A 20,983-nucleotide genomic window follows, 5' to 3' on the forward strand; every position below is an offset into this window, starting at 1 on the left:
ATTATTACCCTCCAGAGGTCTGTGCACGCCATTGTTTGATAGGCAGATTGCTAAGGTGTCTAAATTATCAACATTATCAAAACTTTGCTTAAAAACTTGTTTACACTATGCCTTCTGTCATCTTATTGATCGTTTATTTATTTATTTCTATATATCAAGTAAAAGGCCTTTTCTTATAATTGTAAAAATGTCTTAATTCTTTTTGTGGTTCACATGATTTTTGTTTTTAAACCTTTCCTGATTTTTAAGAATAATTTTATGTTGTTAGTAATATTTCAAGATGACATGGGAAATTGCCCTTCACAATACAAACTACAGAGCTTTGATAATATCAGTATCATATAATTTCAATATCATCTTATAACTTTGGGGATATATATATAGATGATGTTTATATGCATTTTATGTAAGTAGGCTGTTAAATGTTAGAATGATCTCATTGATTTACATCACAAGCTGTCAGAATTCCATCTTACTTTTGGCAACATAAATATCAGCAACTGCACCAAATTGCATGTTTTTGCTTAGTCTGGGCCTCTGAAACGGATATGTTTTTTAGCATTGAGTATGAGCTCCATATTCTCCCATATTGTACTATATGAGCCATAAAAGCCAGATATATCAAATATGATACTTAAAAAACACATACCTGTATGCATTTCTTTCTTTCTTTCTTTCTTTCTTTCTTTCTTTCTTTCTTTCTTTCTTTCTTTCTTTCTTTCTTTCTTTCTTTCATATTTTGTCTGTGAGGTCTTTTATATTTATTATGCGCCGGTTGTTAATCAGTGGTACATGGTTTTGTTGAAGCTGTTAGTTTGCAACTTATTTTTAATAATCGTGTTTATAAAAGTGGAGCAGTCCACCAATCAGAGAATAGAAATGAGTAAATTGAACCAGAAGAACTCTTTAGCACCCACCCACTCCCATAAAGCCCTGTGAATGATGTAATAAATTCAGTCTCCCTCGAGCACTCCAACCAGAGCCGGCCCTAGACCTTTGGGGGCCCTAAGCAAATATGGTTGGAGGCCCCTTTGACCGTTTTAAGTAAGGCCTAAAGATAAACAAAGACTACCTTATAACTATACTGTACATATTATATCTACTATGCTATTTTTACATTTTTTAGTCTATTATGTTTTAATTATTCTATGTATGCTGTATGTTAATTATCTTTTTTACGCTGCTGGTCCTGAAAGTATTTTTCGTTCTTAAAAACATGTACAGAATGACAATAAAAGACCTTGAGTTGAGTTCCATGTTTGATGTCTAACAGGAAAATTATAGATTCCACTGAGCTGAATGGCAGTGCAGTGCAACGAACACCACTGATGAACTTGCTGAATAAAAGAATGATAAAGTGATTTTCACTGACCATCAAAAAAACATTTTTAATTGACACCAGGGTTTAAGAGGCACAAACAACAGCCTTATATAATTTTAATGAATAGAGCAAATAGAATAACATTTAAATAAAATATTATATAAAATAAATAATAAATAGAACATTTAAATGTTTGAATTTTTCAAATAAACAAAAAATTAACAATAACATCTAAAACATAAACAAGATTAATAGTAACAATAATAAGAATTAGCAGGGCTCCCAAACTGCGACTAAAAACAGTCGCATTTGCGATCATAAATATTAATTTGCGAGTGACATTTTTGCTGAGGTCGCCACTGGCGACTACCCGCCGAAAGCCCCTCAGGATTTAATCACTAAAAAAAAGTTTTCCTCGGGCGGATGATTTGCTTCATTCTAGCAGCGCCCCGTATGTGATAAAACGAACTCGGGCCGAAGGTTAATACACACAACTACACCGAGTGTGGAGCTGCCGCGTGTACAACAGCTTTCAGCCGAGATTGGCCCAGAGGGAAAAAGCCGTCTGTCAGCCAGAAGTGTTTTGTAGAGTCGGCGTGGCTCTGGCCCATTATCTTCTCACCGATGCCGAAGACTGAACCGACAGAGATGCATTTCAAGCCAGAATCAGCCCGAGTGTTATTGCTATTGGGTATATATTTACATGTTATAACTTAAACATTGAATGTAATGCCTTTTTTCCTAATTGTTTTGTGATCAAATCTTTTGTTATGTTCACGTATTAAACTGAGACGATGCGCATCAAAGTTTTAGAGGAAAAGAGAGTTTCAGACAGTCCTCATCTCTGCCGCACATCAGAGCTGCCGCACACAGTCTGATACCGCTGTGCAGCGAGAGAGAAATTGAGAAGGGAAAGTGCAGAAAATACAGCGTTTATTTCGTGCACAACTTGAACAAACTTAACAATTCTCGTTTTATAATAATTACTAATATGGCTTCTTCTTTCTTTCAAGATCTTGTCTGTGAATGCGTGAACTTTTATATTTAAGTGCAACTGCCGTGTTAATCAAAAAGCTCTGGTACATCACTTTTTAATAAAAAGTAAGCTTTAAAATTATTCCGCAACTTATTTTTCAAACAATACATTAGAGTAACTTGATACAAGGTGGTGAGCATAGGGATCACCAAGATCGCGGGGAATCGCCATAATAAGTAAATAAGTAACAAGTGCTTAGATGATGCTGATAGCACGCAGGCCATTTCTTTTTATTTATTTATAAAGCACTGTGTATGATTTTTTTTCACCCCACTAGCTAGCATTCTCTAGTCCCCTCTGCTGGCCACGGGGCCCTTTGCAATTGCAAAGGTCGCTTAGTGGCTTGGCCGGCTCTGACTCCAACTACTTAAATATGTGTATGCATTTGCATATTTTGAATATATTTTGAGTATGAATTTACATGAAACTCAAATGTGTGAGTTGAACTGAACTGGAACCAATGCATATTAATTAAAAAGGACTGACACACAAACCACCAATTTTTCTTCTTTAAATCAAAGGTGATGAAACATCATTCCAGCTTAATTCACTTCTCATAACGGACATGCTTCATGGTCACTTTAGTCCTGCTTCTCCATATTAGGAGCATGACCTAGTTTCTCACACAGTAAACTCTGACTGTTACTTTTATGGGCAGTTTGGATGTTTCACCGCCTCAGTTTACATCTTAAACCTAATATGCTGCACTTAGCTTTGACTTGCTAATGACATCTTTAGCAGAGCCTTGTTTAATGTGGTAACACTATCTTAACGGCCTCCATATGGCGACTGTAATCGGAGGGCTGCTGACAGGAATGTCATGCTGCAAGCCAGATTTTGCTGCCCTGTTATGGTGTATGAGAAATAAAGACCGGACATTCTCAAATCCTATTGCAAATGTCAGTTTATTGAACATATTAAGGGTTAGCACATTTATTGTAGTGTTTATCTCAGTGTGTTTCTTTCTCTAAAGGAAGGAAGCACCCCTAAGCTTTACAGATATGAGCAGCAAAGGGACTGAATGTTACATTTGGCAGGGCACCAAAAGGAAAGCTTTTGTTTAAGTTGTTGTTGTTTCAGAAAAAACAAACAACAACAAAACTCTGATTCTCTTTAGTTAAATGACCCACCCGATAAGTCATCAAAGTAATCAGGCAATCTTCAAGAAAGTGCCCTTATGTGTTTAAACTGCAGAAAACAATCATGTGACTGTCAGACTAATGCTCTCTCATGCTCTACACAACTGTCTGCTTGTCCACTTCAGATCAACATTTCCATACAAGGGTTTTAATTATGATGCCTCTAGTGGCACCAAATGGAGTTGTAAAAAAAAGAGAAAGGCCAGCCTGACATATGACACAAGTTGCTTCTCTCTCTCTCCTGTTTACATACATTATACATTATATCTGTCTTCCGCACTGTTTAACCCCTTGAAATCAGACATTACGTTTCCATGGAAATGGTACTTTAAAATCTTTTGGCGGTTAAGTGTCATATTACAAAATGCATTACGGCCTTTCAGAATCAAACCAAACCTTTTATAATCTTGACAAAAAATATATCATTGGATAGGTCTCAGTCTCATGATTCCGTGTTTGGTGGTTATTTTGAGACAGACATAATATTTACAGAGAAATCTAGACATTTGTGACAGAAAAATGCATAACAAATTTAAATGGAGTTTGGATGGCACCTGGTGGCTGTTTGTGGTATAATCTCACAGGAACCTCCTTTTTTTCATATCAACTTCAAATTTGGAACATAACTTATTTAGACATAAGGCTTTACTTTTATACCAATTTCACAGTAAAACCTGTTATGTAAAATATTTACTATATATAAAATTAAATTAGTAATGATGGATAGTGCACTTTCTTGCCCATTTTAAAAAATGGGGGTTGACAGTTAAGGGGTTAAGCAAAAGAAAGTCTGTACCTGCTTCTCACATGGAACACACATGGAAGGAAGCCAAACCAACAGAATCCACCCAAACTGTTTGTACCTCAGGGACATTTCACAATCTTTTTACACTCCCTGCTCTTGCTATCTGCACTCATCAAGTTAAAATACTGAGAGTTGCCTCAAAGTGGCCTCTAAATGCTCCCTCCTAAAACACACCCCCCTTCACCTTTTTCTTTTTAACCTCTGCTTGACTTTACAATAACACTCAGAATATGCCTTCAGACTCTGAAGAATATCTACACACTCTGTTTTTCATTAAACATAAATAAATGTCTGTTCCAGATGTTTAAACAGCTTTTAGGTCATCAAATATAATTTACCCAGTTTGACATATTCTGGTTGTTTTGCATTACACAGTATTTTTGTCTTGGTTTCCAGTACAAATTTCTTAATTTTTCTCAACCCTTGTGCTGTGCTGAAAATTCTTTACCTAATTTGGTGTTCTCTCATTATGTACATTATCACCAAAACTTAGATTCAATCTTTTTGTAAGAATGTTTTCTTTCAATTAGCACAGGTTAGCATTTTTTAATTTTTTTTTTTTTTGGAGTGGATTGATCATGGGCATCATTGATCTGAGCTTATGCACCCTAGATTTGAGTGAAACATCATTATTTGTGGATACTTTTGGAAATATTCACCTAATATTGAGGTGCATAAGGTCAAATCAATGACACCTAGAATGAATCCGTTCCAAAAAGAAATAAAAACTTGTGCTAATTTAAAGAAAACACACTGATAAAAAGATTGAATCCAATATGGTAATAATATAGCATAATGAGAGATTTATTTATATGCAATTTCTTGTAGCAATTTTCTTTTTCTACAATTCTAAAAGAAAAAAAAAAACAAGAAAAAAACTCTGTCAATGGGTCAGAAAAACCTGTTTTCCCTTTGAATTAAGTATATTTTTCTCACCCAATTCACCCATTGCTGGGAGTTTGATTGACAGGTTATTATTTTGTGCTATAACTAGTAAAGAGGAAGAGATTTTTGGTTCACGTGCTGCTTGAACTGAGGTGCTACAGCGATCTTTCACGAAGATCCACAAAAAAGCTATTTATTGCTAGAATTTCTTAAAAAAGGACAGAATTTAAAAGCTAAGACTTTCTTTCATACCAAAAGTAACCTGCTCTGTCTTGTCTGCAAGAGAACATTAAGTGTCCACTAAGAACCCTACATCTAATAAGAAAATCATATAAAGACTAAGAGCACTACGTCTTGATGAGCATATCAGAAGAAAAAAATTCGTATCGTATAAATCTTCATTTTGATCCGTTTTTGAGAAAACAAGATTTCCTATCTTATGTCTTTTGGAAGATATTCTCACCCACTTGTCTTGTTTGTGAAAGCTTAAGACTCACTTCATTTTAATCATTTGTCTAAATTTCACACTGACGGTGTCAAATACCTCACTTTTTGTACTTTAAACAAGCAGAAAGGTAAAGGTGAGGACAGGTTGTCTCTTTGTGTTTTCATGCCTGATTTCTCACTTTCATGGGTTGTTTGTTCTGAGAGCAGTGCATAGACACCCTAGACAGAACCAGAAGAGAGCTGGTTTATGTATCACAGGCCAAATACAAAATCTCACGATAATGCCTTTGAAAGCAACGACTTTCAAGCACTCACATTTTTCATGTCTATAAAAAGCATTACTTGTTAAGAATTTTATCAGCACTCTTGTCTGCTTTTGCTATTTTTCTGCTCATGTCATGTTTGGGTTTGTTGGGATACAAGACTGACCCAAGAAGGAAAAACACAATCCCCCTGCTGTGCTGATCCGGGCTGCAGATTAGCACCCTGTGGTCTGAACTGGGCGATAGCCATCGCAGGATCTCTGTGTGCTAAAACAAACATTCGAACGATAAAGCAATATATACACATGTACAGAGATCACACAACTCATGCATATCGGCAGGAGTGGGATCTGACCTCAGTCATGTGTTGGAGAAACTGGAATGTCTGATCCTCAACAGATCTGACGTTGGCCTTCAGGGATCTGCTGGTTGTTTCTAACGGGATGAATGAAATACTGCCACTTTCCACGAAGAGGGTACAAAACTCAAGTTTATCTTCTAGAAACACTAGTTGGACATACTGTTCAAAATCTATGCTCTATTATGTGTGCCAAGGATGCATTTATTTAATCAAAAATACAGTAAAAACAGTAATATTGTTAAATATTATTATAATTTAAAATAACTGTTCTCTGTTTGAATATTTCTTAAGATGTAATTTATTCATTTGATGCAAAGCTGAATTTTCAGCATCATTACTCCAGTCTTCAGTGCCACGTGATCCTTCAGAAATCATTCTAATATGCTGATTTGCTGCAAAGGAAATATATATTTGTCAGGATTATGTAACTGATAGAAATTGCAATAGAACAACATTTGTTTAAAAATTGAAATCTTTTGTAACATTATAATTAGATTAGATTAGATTAGATTCAACTTTATTGTCACTGCACATGTAAGGTACAAGGCAACTAAATGCAGTTAGCATCTAACCAGAAGTGCAATAAGCAGTAAGTACAGAATATACAAGGTCTACAATATGTACAATAACTATACAGATAAGTATTATGGACATAATTTACAGATTTTAAATACTATCAGCATGATATATAGATAGGTGTACTATGAACGTACTATACAGATGGATTATGTGAAAGTGTATGTACACTATAGGCAGAACTATGAACATATGAACATAATTTCCACTATTGCAATGGTCAGTAAAGTGCATAGAAAATATTTCAGTGTGCAAATGGACTATTCAGTGTTTCTGGATGAACAGACAGTAGTGCAAGTAATCATAATTGTCTCTATTGTCACTTTTGAGAAATTAAATCACCCGTGCTGAATAGATTTGTTTTGTTAAAAAATAAATAAATATAAATATTTATTTAATCATTTATATTTAGTAACAGAATATTTCTGTAAAAATTTAGAAATTGGACTGATATTATTCTACCTGTTTTCTCACCTTGCTGAAAAAAAGAATATAATATAATATAATATAATATAATATAATATAATATAATATAATATAATATAATATAATATAATATAATATAATATAATATGACAGAGAAATCATGCAATAACAGTATTGTACAAAAAAGTAATTAAAATGTAAGTAATTAGATGTACAAAATACCCTTATTGGTAACACTTTATAATAACTGCATGCTATTAATCATTAGTTAAGCATTAGGAAACAGTTAATTCATCATTTATAAGCAGTTTATAAATACAGATATAAATGCTTTATACTTGATTTAAAAGCATATCTATAATGTATTTAATAATTGTTTTTTCATACTTTATTAATGTAATGGTCAATTTCTCATTTCTAAATGAAGTATAGCATTATTTACACACAAGTTATAAAGGAGTTGTCAGTGGTTTCATAAGAACTTAAAATTGTAAGTAAATGATTAATAAACTATTTAAATGGTGCATTCATACATCTTATTATTCAGACATATAGTTATAGAGTGTTAATAAATGGTTTATTAACATGTATTTCTACTGTAATTCATGGTTAATTCAGGTAGTTATAAAACATATGTAGTTGTTAGTTAAATATTTTTGTGAGCTCATCTAAAGTGAGAACTATTTATGCCTTGTAAAGCATTTACAATGTGATTTAAAGGCTGTTATAATTTTCTATGTTCTGTATCACTGTGTTGTGTTTGTTTCCTTTTCCTGTTTAGAAGATAACTGAGCCTTTATCCTTTATAAATGCTGGGCATAACTAGTCCTCACTTTAGATGAGCTCACATAAATAGTTACCTGACCACTACTAAATACTTTATAACTACCTGAATTTACTACATTTACTTACAAAATTTCTGGTGATCTTATGAATCACTGGCAACTCCTAAATAACTGGTTGTAAATAATTGATATACTTTCATTGAGAAATGATAAATTGATCATGAATAAAGTATGAAATAAAGTTATTAAATATTAAGATATGCTTTTAAATCATACAGCATTTATATCTGTATTTATAATTATTAATGTGCTGTACTATTTTAACTGTTGGATACAGTCAAAATGATTAATAGTGTGCAGTTATTATAAAGTGTTACCCAATTATTTAGTACAATTTAGTCAAATTATCACATATAATGGCATTGCTGTACTATTTTAACTGTTGGATACAGTCAAAAAGGCACATGCCTAAATAACAAGTGTAACAGAAAAGTGCCTACCAAAGTTTTAATGGACTGACTGTCTGTTAAGATGTAGATCAGCACTATGTTAAACAGTTCAAAAAACAGGGGGTGACGGAATTCCTTACAAGACATCCAGTTCCCTTGCAGAAAAGGGAATTGCTGGAAGAATGTCTCTCATTGGCACTGAGATTGCATTAGGGATGTTAGATCTGTCTGTTCACATACGGAAATTACACTCCAGGGATGTCAGGCTTTTGTAGAAATGGCCAGAGCAGGTCACACCACAGGCGATATTTGAGACCGAAAGCAGTGATTCTCATGGTCCTCAGCACCCACATGCTGATTCAGTTAGGCCTAGGTGGGGGAGCAGCGCGGTCTCAGGCCGACCCCGGCAGCTGGTGCTAGTGCTTGCCAGGCCTGCTTCTCCAGATGTGCAGACATTTGGCTTCCTGCCCCACACGTGAGCGAGAGAACAGCTGCAGTGATAGAGGGATGGGTGGATGGAAGAAATGGGTTCCCAAGTTCCAGTACCATGCTTAGACCAGCTGTTCATGATATCTAGTGGGACTTTAGAGGCCTTTATCTGAGTCATAACAGGTGAAACCGGTCTGTTCAGTTCTTGGCCTGATGCCCCTGTTTGAATTTACAGGTCCCTCTATGGTATCTGTCGTTTTTCAGGATGGACCAAACAATCTGTTTTATTTTCACGGTAACATATACATGTACTGTATATGCATGTGCAGTATATATTGTGTGTGGTATGAAGATTTTATACATCAGTTATAATAAGATTCATGGGGACCATAGTAACATTTTATGGGCCCTCTCTCTTTGGGGTAAATGATTAGGCAACTATAGCTGTCTCCTGTATACCTGTAAAACAGTAAGCTTGACTTGACCTTCCTTTCCATTTAACAAATGAAATATCAGCTGTAATTTTTAGCATGCTTTTAACTTATATCTACAAAATTAACTGTAAAATAACAGAACAATTAAACTGAATCTTTAAATCTTTTATTCATTTGTATCCAGGAACCCTCCGAACTAACCGATTTACTAGAAAGAATCAGACTTTCAAGCTCTACCCACAGAGAATATCCTTTAGGACAAACTAATTCAGTTGAATGAATCAGACTATCCAATGCTGATTATGAAAGAGAGGAGCGCTTAGAACAAAGCAGTTCACAAGAACGGATCGGACTTCCAGTGCTACATTGGAAAGAAAGCTAATAAGGGTTTTTGTTTGTTTATGTCTGCTTGTTCAGAAGAGAAGTTGCTCGCACAAGTACAGTGACTTTTGGTTGCGCCACTCACACCAATAATCGTTGGGAAAAAGTAGATTGTTTCTGGAAAAGCTAGACTGTTTTGAAAGCAGTTGAGCTACTTTTCAGCTACTGAAAATGTAGGCGTTAGTAGCATTGGAATTGTTAGTTAGTTGTTTCCCAACACTGCACTGCGGCAGGAATAAATCAAGACGTAATGAGTAATGTGTTGTGTAGCCAAGTGTCCCATACTCAGAATTTTTGCTCTGCATTTAACCCATCCAAGTGCACACACATAGGAGTGAGTAGTGAACAAACACACACACACCCAGAGCAGTGTGCAGCCATTTTATTTATTTATTTATTTTTTCTGCAGTGCCCAGGGAACAGTTGGGGGTTCTGTGCCTTGCTTAAGGATCTCACCTCACCTCAAACCCATGACCTTTGGGTCCAACTCACTAACCATTAGGCCATGACTGGCCCTAGACTACTGTGCACAAGACTATTATTACTTCACTTTACGGTTAACTGCGTTATTTGCTCTCCCCAATCTGATGCTTCCCTTGCGTCGCCCATGATTTGGTCCAAAGCTCTTGTCCTTGAAAGGCATCTATTCTGTAAACCTGTTGCTGATGCCAATATTATGTGTTTACTGCCTCCTAATGGTTCAGTTTGGAACTTGACATTTATTTTCTGCTTGCAGGGTGGATGCTCGGGGTCATCATGTGGTGGATGTGACTGCAGTGGTGTTAAAGGGGCGAAGGTGAGTTTGTTTTCCTCTGCTTGCTCCTTTAAAGCTATTATTTCTGTCAGACACCTTCACTTGCATTAACTCACTTATAAAACCGATTCATTGATAAATAATCCTTAGAAATTGAATTAGGAATTGGGGGTTGCATTGTGAGGGGAAGGATTAGAATAGGCATCAAGTGGATTATGAAAAGTTGTTGCATACTGTAATTTAGAATGCTCTGTAAACACCCGTAAGTGCCATATGTATGCATTTCCTAATGTTAGAGCGCTAAACTCACATAGAAGTATCTGTTGCACCATCTAGTGGTGTGATTGTGTACTATGTGGAAAATGCTGCTTTTTGAAGAAAAGGTGGATAACACTAATTTACTTTAAATCATCATGTTTTGTTCATCCTTTAGGTGAGGTTGGGCTCCCTGGTTTGATGGGCCTTGTAGGATTTCCTGGAATGCCAGGGCCTGAGGGCCCCTCAGGGTCAATGGGAATAAAGGTAAAGTACTATACTGATTTGAAGTCATTTTAAAAGACAGTTTGCTACTCAAAATATCAATTTTTTTGAGTGTGTGTGTGTCCTACATACTAGTGCGGTGCAGTGGATCTCAACTGGTTTTGCTTTAGGTTTTATAGGGTGACCATATGTCCATACACAAGCGTAACGCCTGATTATTACATAACACTCATAGTAACATATTACAGCAGTATTCACACTGGGAGCATGAGTGTGTCTCAGAATTTGCCCAATTCACCGTAATGAAATCGCCTCAGTATGTGTAAAACGATGTAAAAAGCACCATACAGCGTCAGGTACAATAGTGAACGTCTGACTCCATCTACATACCCAAACTAAAATGCAAATTTAATGAAGAATTAGCCTATGTTTTAGAAGCACACATTATTCCAGCAAAGCGCAACACATTAGCCAAAGGAGTGACTTTGCCAGCTAAACAATGAACTAACAATGAACAATACTTTTGTAAAACAATACATTTGTAAACAAGTTAACATTATTTTTTTTACATCTGACAAGTTGCATAAATGGTATATTTATACCTAGATTAATCATTCCTAATCCATTAAGTAAAGCATTATCCAATGTTAACAGTTTTATTTTGGTTTTTACCATTAAAGCAGTAGGCCTCCTTTTTTTGAAAAGCTCAATATGGTCACCCTAGGTTTTACAAATGGTGACCAACACTTTGCAGTTGGGTAAGTTAAATAAAGGTAAATAACTAACAAATGAACGAATGCAGTTATCAAATGCAAAAAGCAAACATGAATTGCAGAGTTCTTTCAATATGTTTTTTATGTTTTCTCCCAGGGAGATACAGGGGAGCCAGGAGCTCCAGGACTTAAAGGAAACAGAGTAAGTGTCCATAAATATCATATGCTAAATAACAAATAATGTTATAATATAGTCATTTTCTGTAAGGCAAATAATTAAAAAAATAATAATTAAATGTAATTAATTTTACAGTAGCAACACTATACCACTGTATTTACAATGAACTTTTACAATTTTATATATTATAGAGTTTTTTTTTTTTTTTTTTTTTTTTTTTTTTGTAGGGCCCACCAGGTGTGGCTGGTTTCCCAGGACATCCAGGTATTCCTGTAAGTTTAACTTCTGTTCAAACAAAATTGATCATCATTAATGAATTATAGGAAAAACATAAACTCTCTGCATCTCTATATGTTTCTGCTATTGCTTTGATTTTCTACAGGGTCTTCCAGGTCTAGAAGGTGCACCAGGACCTCAAGGAATCCCAGGCTGCAATGGAACAAAGGTACACCATGTTTGTTGTTTTTATGAGACTTTTTTAATCCTTAAAATACAAAGTGAGCCTATAGGGATAAGCCACTACTTTCATTGTCTTAAATTATTCAGAAAATCCTCAGTGGGACTGAATAGAGGATTTATATTTGTTTTGTGTTTTGCAGGGGAGCGTGGTTTTGATGGAATTCCAGGTGTTCCAGGAGTGCAGGGACCACCGGTATGAGTAGTTTTATATCATATATGCCTCTAATATGTCAAATGTATATCAGTGCTTATGTATAGTGCCTTTAGATAAACATGTACATCTTACAATATGTGTTAAAAGTCTCTGTATGTTGTTAATCCAGTACAACAAAAGATTCTCGTCTTAACAAATGTTTTTCTGATTCTTAATCAGGGTTTTCCAGGTTTGAAGGGAGTAAAGGTATGGAACACATTCTAACTTAGTTTTGCATAATAAAGCACAATATGTTAGAGTGATTTTACCACAAATATGGGGTGTTCTTAAAGTGGTAATCCACTATTGGCTTTTAATTAAACTTTGCTGTCTATGAAGCAGAAATGCATACTTTTTTTTTTTGTGTATCTGGGTATGGGTAACATGGAGAGGGAGTACACATTAATAATTTACCTATACTGCTGACATTGTCAGAATATAAAGCTGGTTGAAAATTGGAAAGAAGCATAACGTGAAGTATGAAGAGTGCCTAAAACAACTGAAACCATGGTAAAATCAATATAACGTACGTTCTCGAGTGCATAGTTGCTTTTATAAAACGGTGGTACTGTAATATGATAAAAGACATCACTAATAATGAATTATATTTTCAGAATAATGAATTCTTAATAGTAGTATAGTTCATTAGTTATTGACATGTATCTTGATAATGGTGTAGTGAAATTTGTGTGTGCTCATATTTCACTCTCATAGGGAGATCCAGGTGGTATTATTGGAGTACCCATCCCTCAAAAAGGAGACAGGGGCTTGCCAGGACAACCCGGTTCACAAGTAATGATTTTAATGCACTTCTTTGTGTTCATGTTGAAAATATGCATTTACTATTGATAACTTCTTGTCTGTTTTATATGTTAACATGTTCCATTGTTTCCAAACTTTATCTGATTCTCTTTTCTTTTTTAGGGACAAAAAGGATATCCTGGACAACAAGGGCCATTAGGCCCACCTGGACCAACAGGACCTCCTGTAAGTCTAAAGTTAAAATGTAGTTTGTAGCCTAAAGCACAATTAACCAACACCAGTGAACTTGCTCCAGAATCTCACACCATACAATTTTTCTTTGAAGGAAGGCCTGGTGAACCTGGACAAAAAGGAGAGCCGGTAACTGTTTCACTCATTTGAAATCTTTTGAATATATGATAACATTTGAGTCTAGACTTACTGAAATGACCAGCGTCTGTCTTAACTGTCCTTTTTGTAGGGTGACAAGCTGACATTTGTTGGTGAGAAAGGACAGAAGGTGAGGAACCATGGGCTCATAAAACATCTGCCATAAGAACTTATAATGGCACTTGCAGTATATGCTTCAGCCAGGCAAACACAAAGTAATAAACTAGATCTGCCAAAGTGCTTTCTGCTTTTGAACATGACTGGAAGCTGACAATATGATACAGACAATAAGCATAAGCATCAAACTCTGTACCCCATTTGCACCCCTCACCTGTTGCATCACCAAAGCTGATCGGCATCTTTTCTGGTTTAGTTTTACTAATTATTATATAATTTCCCGTTGCTTTTTTTTTTCAGGGAGAAAGTGGTTTATCCGGTCCCCCTGGTCCACCAGGGAGACCAGAGGAACGAGAAGTCTCTGAGACAGTTTATCAACCTGGACCACAGGTATGATATCATCAAATTTTTATTTGGGGTTAAAGTGTCGAAATACTTGGGGGCTACATTTCTTTTTTCTAAGTTACATTGTTAAGTGTTCCATGTGTCTTGATATTTTCTAGGGTGAAAAAGGCTCTAGCGGAGAGAAAGGAGAAAAGGTATGTGGCAGCACAAAATTGTGGACTGAAATACAAATAGAACCACACTGTAGTCAGTTCTATAATTTTAGTTATATAAATCGTATAATACATTTTGTATATATTAAAATATATTATAATATTATATGAGTTTGTACATACATTATATATGATGATATATCATGTCTGACCTGTAAAACTAAATTGAACCTTTGTTTAAATCTTTGACTCTCTGAGTTTGTCTAATCATAGCTGCTTTGAAATTATATGTGTTGTGGACAGCGCTATACAAATAAATGTGAATTGAATTTTAGGAGGATAGTAATAACAATTATTTTTGTCTTTGCCTTCATTACCAAGGGTTTTTGTGCAACACATCAACATGGAATCAAAGGTGAACCAGGACCACCAGGACCAATCGTAAGTGACCTGTACAAGAACACAACTGAATATTTACTTACTAAATATATTTATCATAAATCAGTCAACTTTAACTGTTACATTCAGTGGGGTCCGAATTTCATACACCAGTAGCGGAAACGTGCTTTTCTAATTTAATAACAGTTTATTTCCTTATAAACTATATTATCGGCATAACAAGTTTAATCAAATTTTAATAGTTTTAAGAATGCTGTAGTATTGGGCTTATCCTTATTTTGCTTTAGACAGCAGCACTCAAGCTGCATCGACTCCACACGTTTGCATAAATCCTCATCTTCATAGATCTGTAAAAAGAACCACATTATCAATTTCACTCATTTACTTTGTGTACTATTTCAAGGTTAATAATCAATCTTAAATAACTGTATTCATCTAAGCCATAAAGTAAAATAACTGCTAATCTTGTTTTGTATTAGTAATGATTGTTGACCTATCTCATCATATGATAATGTTTTATACATTGTGTGAAATCTGAGCTTCACTTTATGTTTTCAAAGGGGAAACCAGGGAAAGATGGACAGAATGGAGAAAAGGTGTGATGATCTTGGACAATGACTTCAGATCTCATCAGCAATGTGGATACCTGCTAAATTTGATTGTAGTTAGTCATACTTTCTTATTTCAAATACATATTTTTAAATCCCTTTGATTGTGATAGGGGGATCGGGGCTTATCTGGTACTCCTGGCTTTGATGGCCTTAAGGTAAGAAATCCCATCTTGAAGGGCCATGGTGTACCTCTAGACATAAAATGCATCGCTATACATTTTTATTTTTATTTATTTCTACTATGATGTTTGTTCATGTTAGGGGGACAAAGGAGAAAGAGGACCACCAGGATATGTAAGTGGTTACACAACTCCTTAAAATCTCAGATAATGCCCGCTGTACTGAAACTTTACTGAAGACTATTGAAACCACACAGTACTTCTGTACCTGATTCGCTTAGAACAATGTTATGGACTGATAGTCGCTTATCGCCTTACAGGGTGGTGGTCGTCCTGGCCCTCCTGGTCCTCCTGGCCCCGCTGGAGCGGAAGGAGAGACAGGTGATGTCTACATAATGTCTTGTCAGTATCTGGTTGTCCTGTCAAATTCTGCAGTGTCTTTATCTCTTCAACTGTTTTCGTCATTCATCAGGTTATCCAGGAGAGCGCGGAGGTCCTGGACCCCCTGGTAAGAAAACACTCTGATTAAGTGTTAGGTAGAATTAGGTCAGCATAATGTAGTAGTTTACGATAATGACCGTTTCCTTCATGATCATGGTTTATTGCAGGCAGGTATATTCCTGGTCCTCCTGGATCTCCTGGTAACCCTGGAGAGATTGGCCAGAAGGGAGATAAAGGAGCTGATGGACTGTCTCTTAAAGGTTCAAGTGGAGCTGATGGGCAACCTGGCCCCCCTGGACCGCCAGGACCGATCAGTAAGAACATCTTAAACACAAAACATTTTTTTTTTTTTTGTCATGCTGTAATATTAAACATCATTCACCAAACTCATGGAGAGAATGGAGTGACCATATCATTGTAGAAAGAGTCTTTGATATACACATTTGGTTGAAGTCTTGTAGTGATGAGACCCAATATATACATATTCTTGTGTGGTTCCTTTGATTGCCCATTCCAAAGTGTCATTGTTCATTTTATTTTAGATGAAAAATGTAATGTTATAAAAGGAGATCAAGGCCCTGCTGGACCTCCTGGGTTGCAAGGAGAGATAGGACAGAAAGGTAAGGAGGTCATTTAATCACCCATTTGTTTACTGTAGTTTTGGTTTCATCAAAATTGGTTCTGAGTTTTTTTGACTCTTTCAGGTGATCAAGGTCAAACATGCACAGAGTGCACTGTTTTTGGGCCACCAGGTTTGCCTGGTCCTCCAGGACCAAAGGGTCAGCAAGGTGAGAAGCAATGAGCAAGGCTTTGTTTTGGTATGTTTGTTCTTTGTGAGATTATGCATCACGCTGGATGTTTTCATTTTAGGTTTTCCTGGAATTGTGGGGAGTAAAGGAGAGAAGGGTGTGACAGGACCTCCTGGGTCTATTGGAATTCCTGTATGTATATTTTCCATACTAATTAAACATTTATTACTTAGTATGTTTTTTGTGGCATGTAAACACTGAAGAATGTTAACACTGCAGAATCCTGTCAATATAAATTTTACCTTTCTTCTTGCTTTTCCTCGAACTTTAGGGTAAAGAAGGGTCTCCGGGTTTAATGGGTGCCCCTGGCGCTCACGGTGAGCCTGGTGATATCTTTGTGGCTCCAGGGCTGAAAGGAGATAAGGGTTTACCTGGTACTACTGGAGACAGAGGATTACCTGGTGTTGATGGGCTCCCAGGAAAAGATGGTCGGTCAGGTCAACCTGGACCCAAGGGAGAGCCTGTGAGTACAAAATCTGAGAGAACTGACAAAACAGACTTGACAAATAGCTAATTCCACTTTTGCATCTAATTTACAGTGTATCTGAATCCCACTGTCTATACTGCAATGTTTTCTTAAACATGTAATATCTGTTAATTTGATTCATAAATCTTGTTTCTGTAATTAGGCTAGATTTGGTATTAAGGGTGATCGTGGCCTGGATGGAGATCAAGGTCTACCCGGCTTTCCGGGTGAGAGAGGTCCCCCAGGTTTTCCAGGCATAGGTCGGCCAGGTGAATCTGGTGAAAAAGGCTCAGCAGGTTTGCCTGGTGCACCAGGAAGGCCAGGATTACCAGGTCAGTGATTTAGAGTAAAAATGTGCTTATCCACTGGTTGTCATTGTTCTGTTCTTTAAAATAATCACAATCTCAAATATCTTTATAGGAGCTAAAGGTGAAGCTGGCAAAACTGAAAGTTTACCTGGACCTCAGGGAGCCCCAGGACCTCGTGGAGAGACTGGCAGACCTGGTCTTCAAGGTAAATTCAGGTTATGCTAATGTGTCATCCTGCTTAAAACAAGACTCAATGCCCTGATACAAAGCTGGTTGTGTTGACGTCTCTTTCACTTTATCACTCAGGTGACACAGGTTATCCAGGTGAACGTGGAATTCCAGGATTCCCAGGAGACAAAGGTGACCCTGGACTGCCAGGAACTGGCATTCCTGGGCCCCCAGGGCCAAAAGGCAAGTACCATATATAGTGTCTATAAGTGTCAAATTTTGTTTAATGGTGTAATGTGCTAATACCCTGCACGTTTAACTATTAAACCTTAAAGTTCATCATTGATAAAACGGCTATAGTGGCAAAGATTAGTGAGAATTACTTTTGCATAAATGGGTGTCAAATTATGTTTCAACTATCTAATCTAGACTGTAACACCTTTCTAACTATCCATCTTTCCCTCTTCTAGGATACTCTGGGATTCCAGGTCCCACTGGGATTCCAGGAGAGCCTGGTCGACCAGGCCAGGATGGCTTGCCTGGTCGTGCAGGGACATCTGGTCAAAAAGTATGATGGTGGATGTCATTTAGACTTTTTAATGTGTTATAGTTATATAGAAATGGGTCACTTTTTTCATTGACCCTAGACTTTATCATATATAGGGTGAACCTGGCAGGGGTCTTCCTGGTCCTAAAGGTGCCATAGGTCATCCAGGATTGACAGGACATCCAGGGGAGAAGGGTATTCCTGGAATGCCAGGGGTTCCTGGAACTGAGGGACTTACTGGGCCACCTGGAATACAGGGAATCAGAGGTACATTTACTGTGTTGATTTCTCATAATACATTTGAATAGATTATTTACCAGATGTTCAGAAAGTACTTTCTTTAGAACTGACTAAGGAACTTTTAGCAGACACTTTTGTTCATTGTAGTTGAGTTCAGAAATTGAGAACAAAAGAGTGAAAACATCTGAGCATTTGAAAAACATCCTGGTGGTTTCACTGATAAATTGCCGAAAGTAGAAAAAGTATTTGTTGTGGCTTTAGGAAACTTAACTTTCCGGGGATACTCTTGGTGAATTTAAATAAGGACAAGAACTAAGGAAGGTGTCTCTGGGCTCCAGTCTCATTTCAGGCTAAAGTACAACCAGTTTGATCTTCTCCTGAGAAAAGTTGACCATAAAAAATTGGCAATTACATTTTTTTTTAAAGGAAATCATACCAACCAAACATTGGGTGACACTGATTATTTTTTATGAAAATCTATCGGTCATTGCAGATAATGCAAACCTTCTGATGAACTCTTTAACTGTGCTTTAAAAGCTGAAGAACAGGGTTTATGACAAACAAGTTGGGCAAATATGTGAAAAGTCCTCTTAGACCTTTAGACCTTAGACTAGGCATGTTCTGGATACTTTGCATAGGTTGCATTGTGCATGGTTGAAGGACAGTAGAGCATTGCAGTAGTTCATTCTTGTAATGACAAGCACCTGGACGAGGAACCATCAGAGCTTCTGGTTGAGTGGAAATCTATGTACATGATCCATGCCACTTTCCTCAGGTCGTTAAAAGGCAAGAAGGCATGCAGATTTTCTCGCAATGATTGTGGGGCGTTAAAAGGCAGGTAAAACAGTATGTTGCTCGTTTATAGATTTGTCTGTGAGGTAAGATTCAACCAATTAGGTGCAGTTTCTATCATGGCTAGTTCACACAAGAGGATGTATTCTTTAAAGGAAGGTGTCAGACAATGATTTCAGTGCCTCAAGTGTTTTCACCTCAAACAGGAAGAGAGTGTTAGAGAAATTGCTTGCAAGAAATCGAAGGGGATGTATTCAGGGGTATAATAACATTAAATTAATTTTGACTTTTGCAGGTAACCCTGGACCACCTGGAGTTCGTGGTGCGGTGGGGCCGCCAGGTCCTCCAGGGCCTGGAGAACCTGGACCACCTGGACCAATGGGGCCACCTGGAAGCCCTGGACCCTTTGGTGAGTTTTTCAATTGATTAGTACCCACAATGGTGTATGTTTGGTATGGTACATGGTATGTAACATGTTTTGATGATGTCCTAGGTCGGATAGGTATAAAGGGTGAGAAAGGTTATCAAGGCCTACCTGGTTTAGACATGCCTGGCCCTCCAGGAGACAGGGGCAGCCCTGGTGTCCCAGGTCTACCAGGATCTAAGGGTTTGCCAGGACAACATGGACCTCCAGGAAGAGATGGCTTCCCTGGTGAACGTGGTGAGTGTTTCTTGACACCCATTATTCCTGGCATTCTCCTTGCACATGTTTGTTTACCTTAAACTGATTCATGTTTTGATATTTTATTTATTTTATTTTTTTAGGTCCAAAAGGAGAAATTGGAATCATGGGAATGACAGGACAACCTGGACATTTAGGTCCTGGTGGGAAACCTGGAGAACCTGGACAAAAAGGTATTCTTATTATTTGGACTAAATAATATACTGTTATCTTAATTTGACAGGGTCATAGTTAGAGTTGCATTAGCTAAATCTTCATGTTGTTCTGTCTCTTTCAGGTGATCCCGGTTTGATTGGGATCAGGGGAGAGTTTGGTGATCCAGGTATCAAGGGTGAGAGAGGAGAACCGGGTCTACAGGGGCCACCTGGAAACATGAGTGAGATTAAAATGGATAACTGGAAAGGGGACAAAGGAGACAGTGGAGAGAGAGGTACAGAGAGAGAGAGGTGTTTGTCATAGAGGTTTCAGGACCAAGAGTAATGTCAAATTTTCATGCAACAGAACAACAACAAAAATGTTCAAGAAAGAAATTTACCACTACCACCAACAACAAAAATGTTAACATAAAATATATTGTCAGACATTTTTTTTTATGTTTCGAAGATGATCTAAATGATCTATGTTGCAATAAAATAACATGAATCTTTGATGGAGTTTTAAGGAAGCACACATCTCTGGATTGTTGACTTTCATTGGTGTCTGGTTAAAAATCAGTGAACTATAAACTTATTAGTCTTTATATTTTGAACCTTGTCTATCAGGTGATCCTGGTCCTACTGGAGAAAAGGGGTTTCCTGGAACACCTGGAGACCCTGGAATGCCAGGAAAAGAGGGAATGCCAGGTTCACATGGACTGCCAGGTTAGTCCGCAGATAATAATCTGTAGTCAGATTAAAATTTTGGTAGCTGTTAAGTACCATGATTTAATAATGTTATTATGAGAACATTATTTGATTACTGCGGCTTCACCCCAGGTGAGAAAGGAAACACTGGAGTCCCTGGGGAGCAAGGACGAACAGGAGAACCTGGAAAGCCAGGTGGAAGAGGAGACATGGGATACCCAGGTAAATATAGTGCTCTCCACTTCTACATGTGGGTTGAAAACAAATACAGAAAAGAAGAAAAAAAAACTTTTAAAAGGA

At 36.9% G+C, this 20,983-nt stretch overlaps 1 protein-coding gene across 1 annotated transcript in view; it reads left to right on the forward strand.

Moving 5' to 3' along the window:
• Window positions 1–20,983, forward strand: part of LOC109103567 (collagen alpha-1(IV) chain-like) — a 47,059-nt gene that overhangs the window by 18,447 nt on the left and 7,629 nt on the right. The window contains 35 exon segments of the mRNA XM_042763366.1: window positions 10,474–10,533; window positions 10,924–11,013; window positions 11,842–11,886; window positions 12,090–12,134; window positions 12,245–12,307; window positions 12,461–12,514; window positions 12,695–12,721; window positions 13,229–13,306; window positions 13,439–13,501; window positions 13,601–13,636; window positions 13,737–13,775; window positions 14,063–14,152; window positions 14,266–14,301; window positions 14,641–14,700; window positions 15,219–15,254; window positions 15,380–15,424; window positions 15,531–15,563; window positions 15,709–15,769; window positions 15,861–15,896; window positions 15,997–16,143; window positions 16,372–16,449; window positions 16,534–16,617; window positions 16,700–16,770; window positions 16,910–17,101; window positions 17,268–17,436; window positions 17,525–17,617; window positions 17,719–17,823; window positions 18,051–18,148; window positions 18,244–18,394; window positions 19,455–19,568; window positions 19,653–19,820; window positions 19,925–20,014; window positions 20,119–20,271; window positions 20,603–20,701; window positions 20,816–20,905. Of these exon segments, the coding sequence (XP_042619300.1) occupies window positions 10,474–10,533; window positions 10,924–11,013; window positions 11,842–11,886; window positions 12,090–12,134; window positions 12,245–12,307; window positions 12,461–12,514; window positions 12,695–12,721; window positions 13,229–13,306; window positions 13,439–13,501; window positions 13,601–13,636; window positions 13,737–13,775; window positions 14,063–14,152; window positions 14,266–14,301; window positions 14,641–14,700; window positions 15,219–15,254; window positions 15,380–15,424; window positions 15,531–15,563; window positions 15,709–15,769; window positions 15,861–15,896; window positions 15,997–16,143; window positions 16,372–16,449; window positions 16,534–16,617; window positions 16,700–16,770; window positions 16,910–17,101; window positions 17,268–17,436; window positions 17,525–17,617; window positions 17,719–17,823; window positions 18,051–18,148; window positions 18,244–18,394; window positions 19,455–19,568; window positions 19,653–19,820; window positions 19,925–20,014; window positions 20,119–20,271; window positions 20,603–20,701; window positions 20,816–20,905 (2,899 nt within the window).

The sequence above is a fragment of the Cyprinus carpio genome, chromosome A9 (assembly GCF_018340385.1).
Source record: "Cyprinus carpio isolate SPL01 chromosome A9, ASM1834038v1, whole genome shotgun sequence".
NCBI classification, from domain to species: domain Eukaryota; kingdom Metazoa; phylum Chordata; class Actinopteri; order Cypriniformes; family Cyprinidae; genus Cyprinus; species Cyprinus carpio.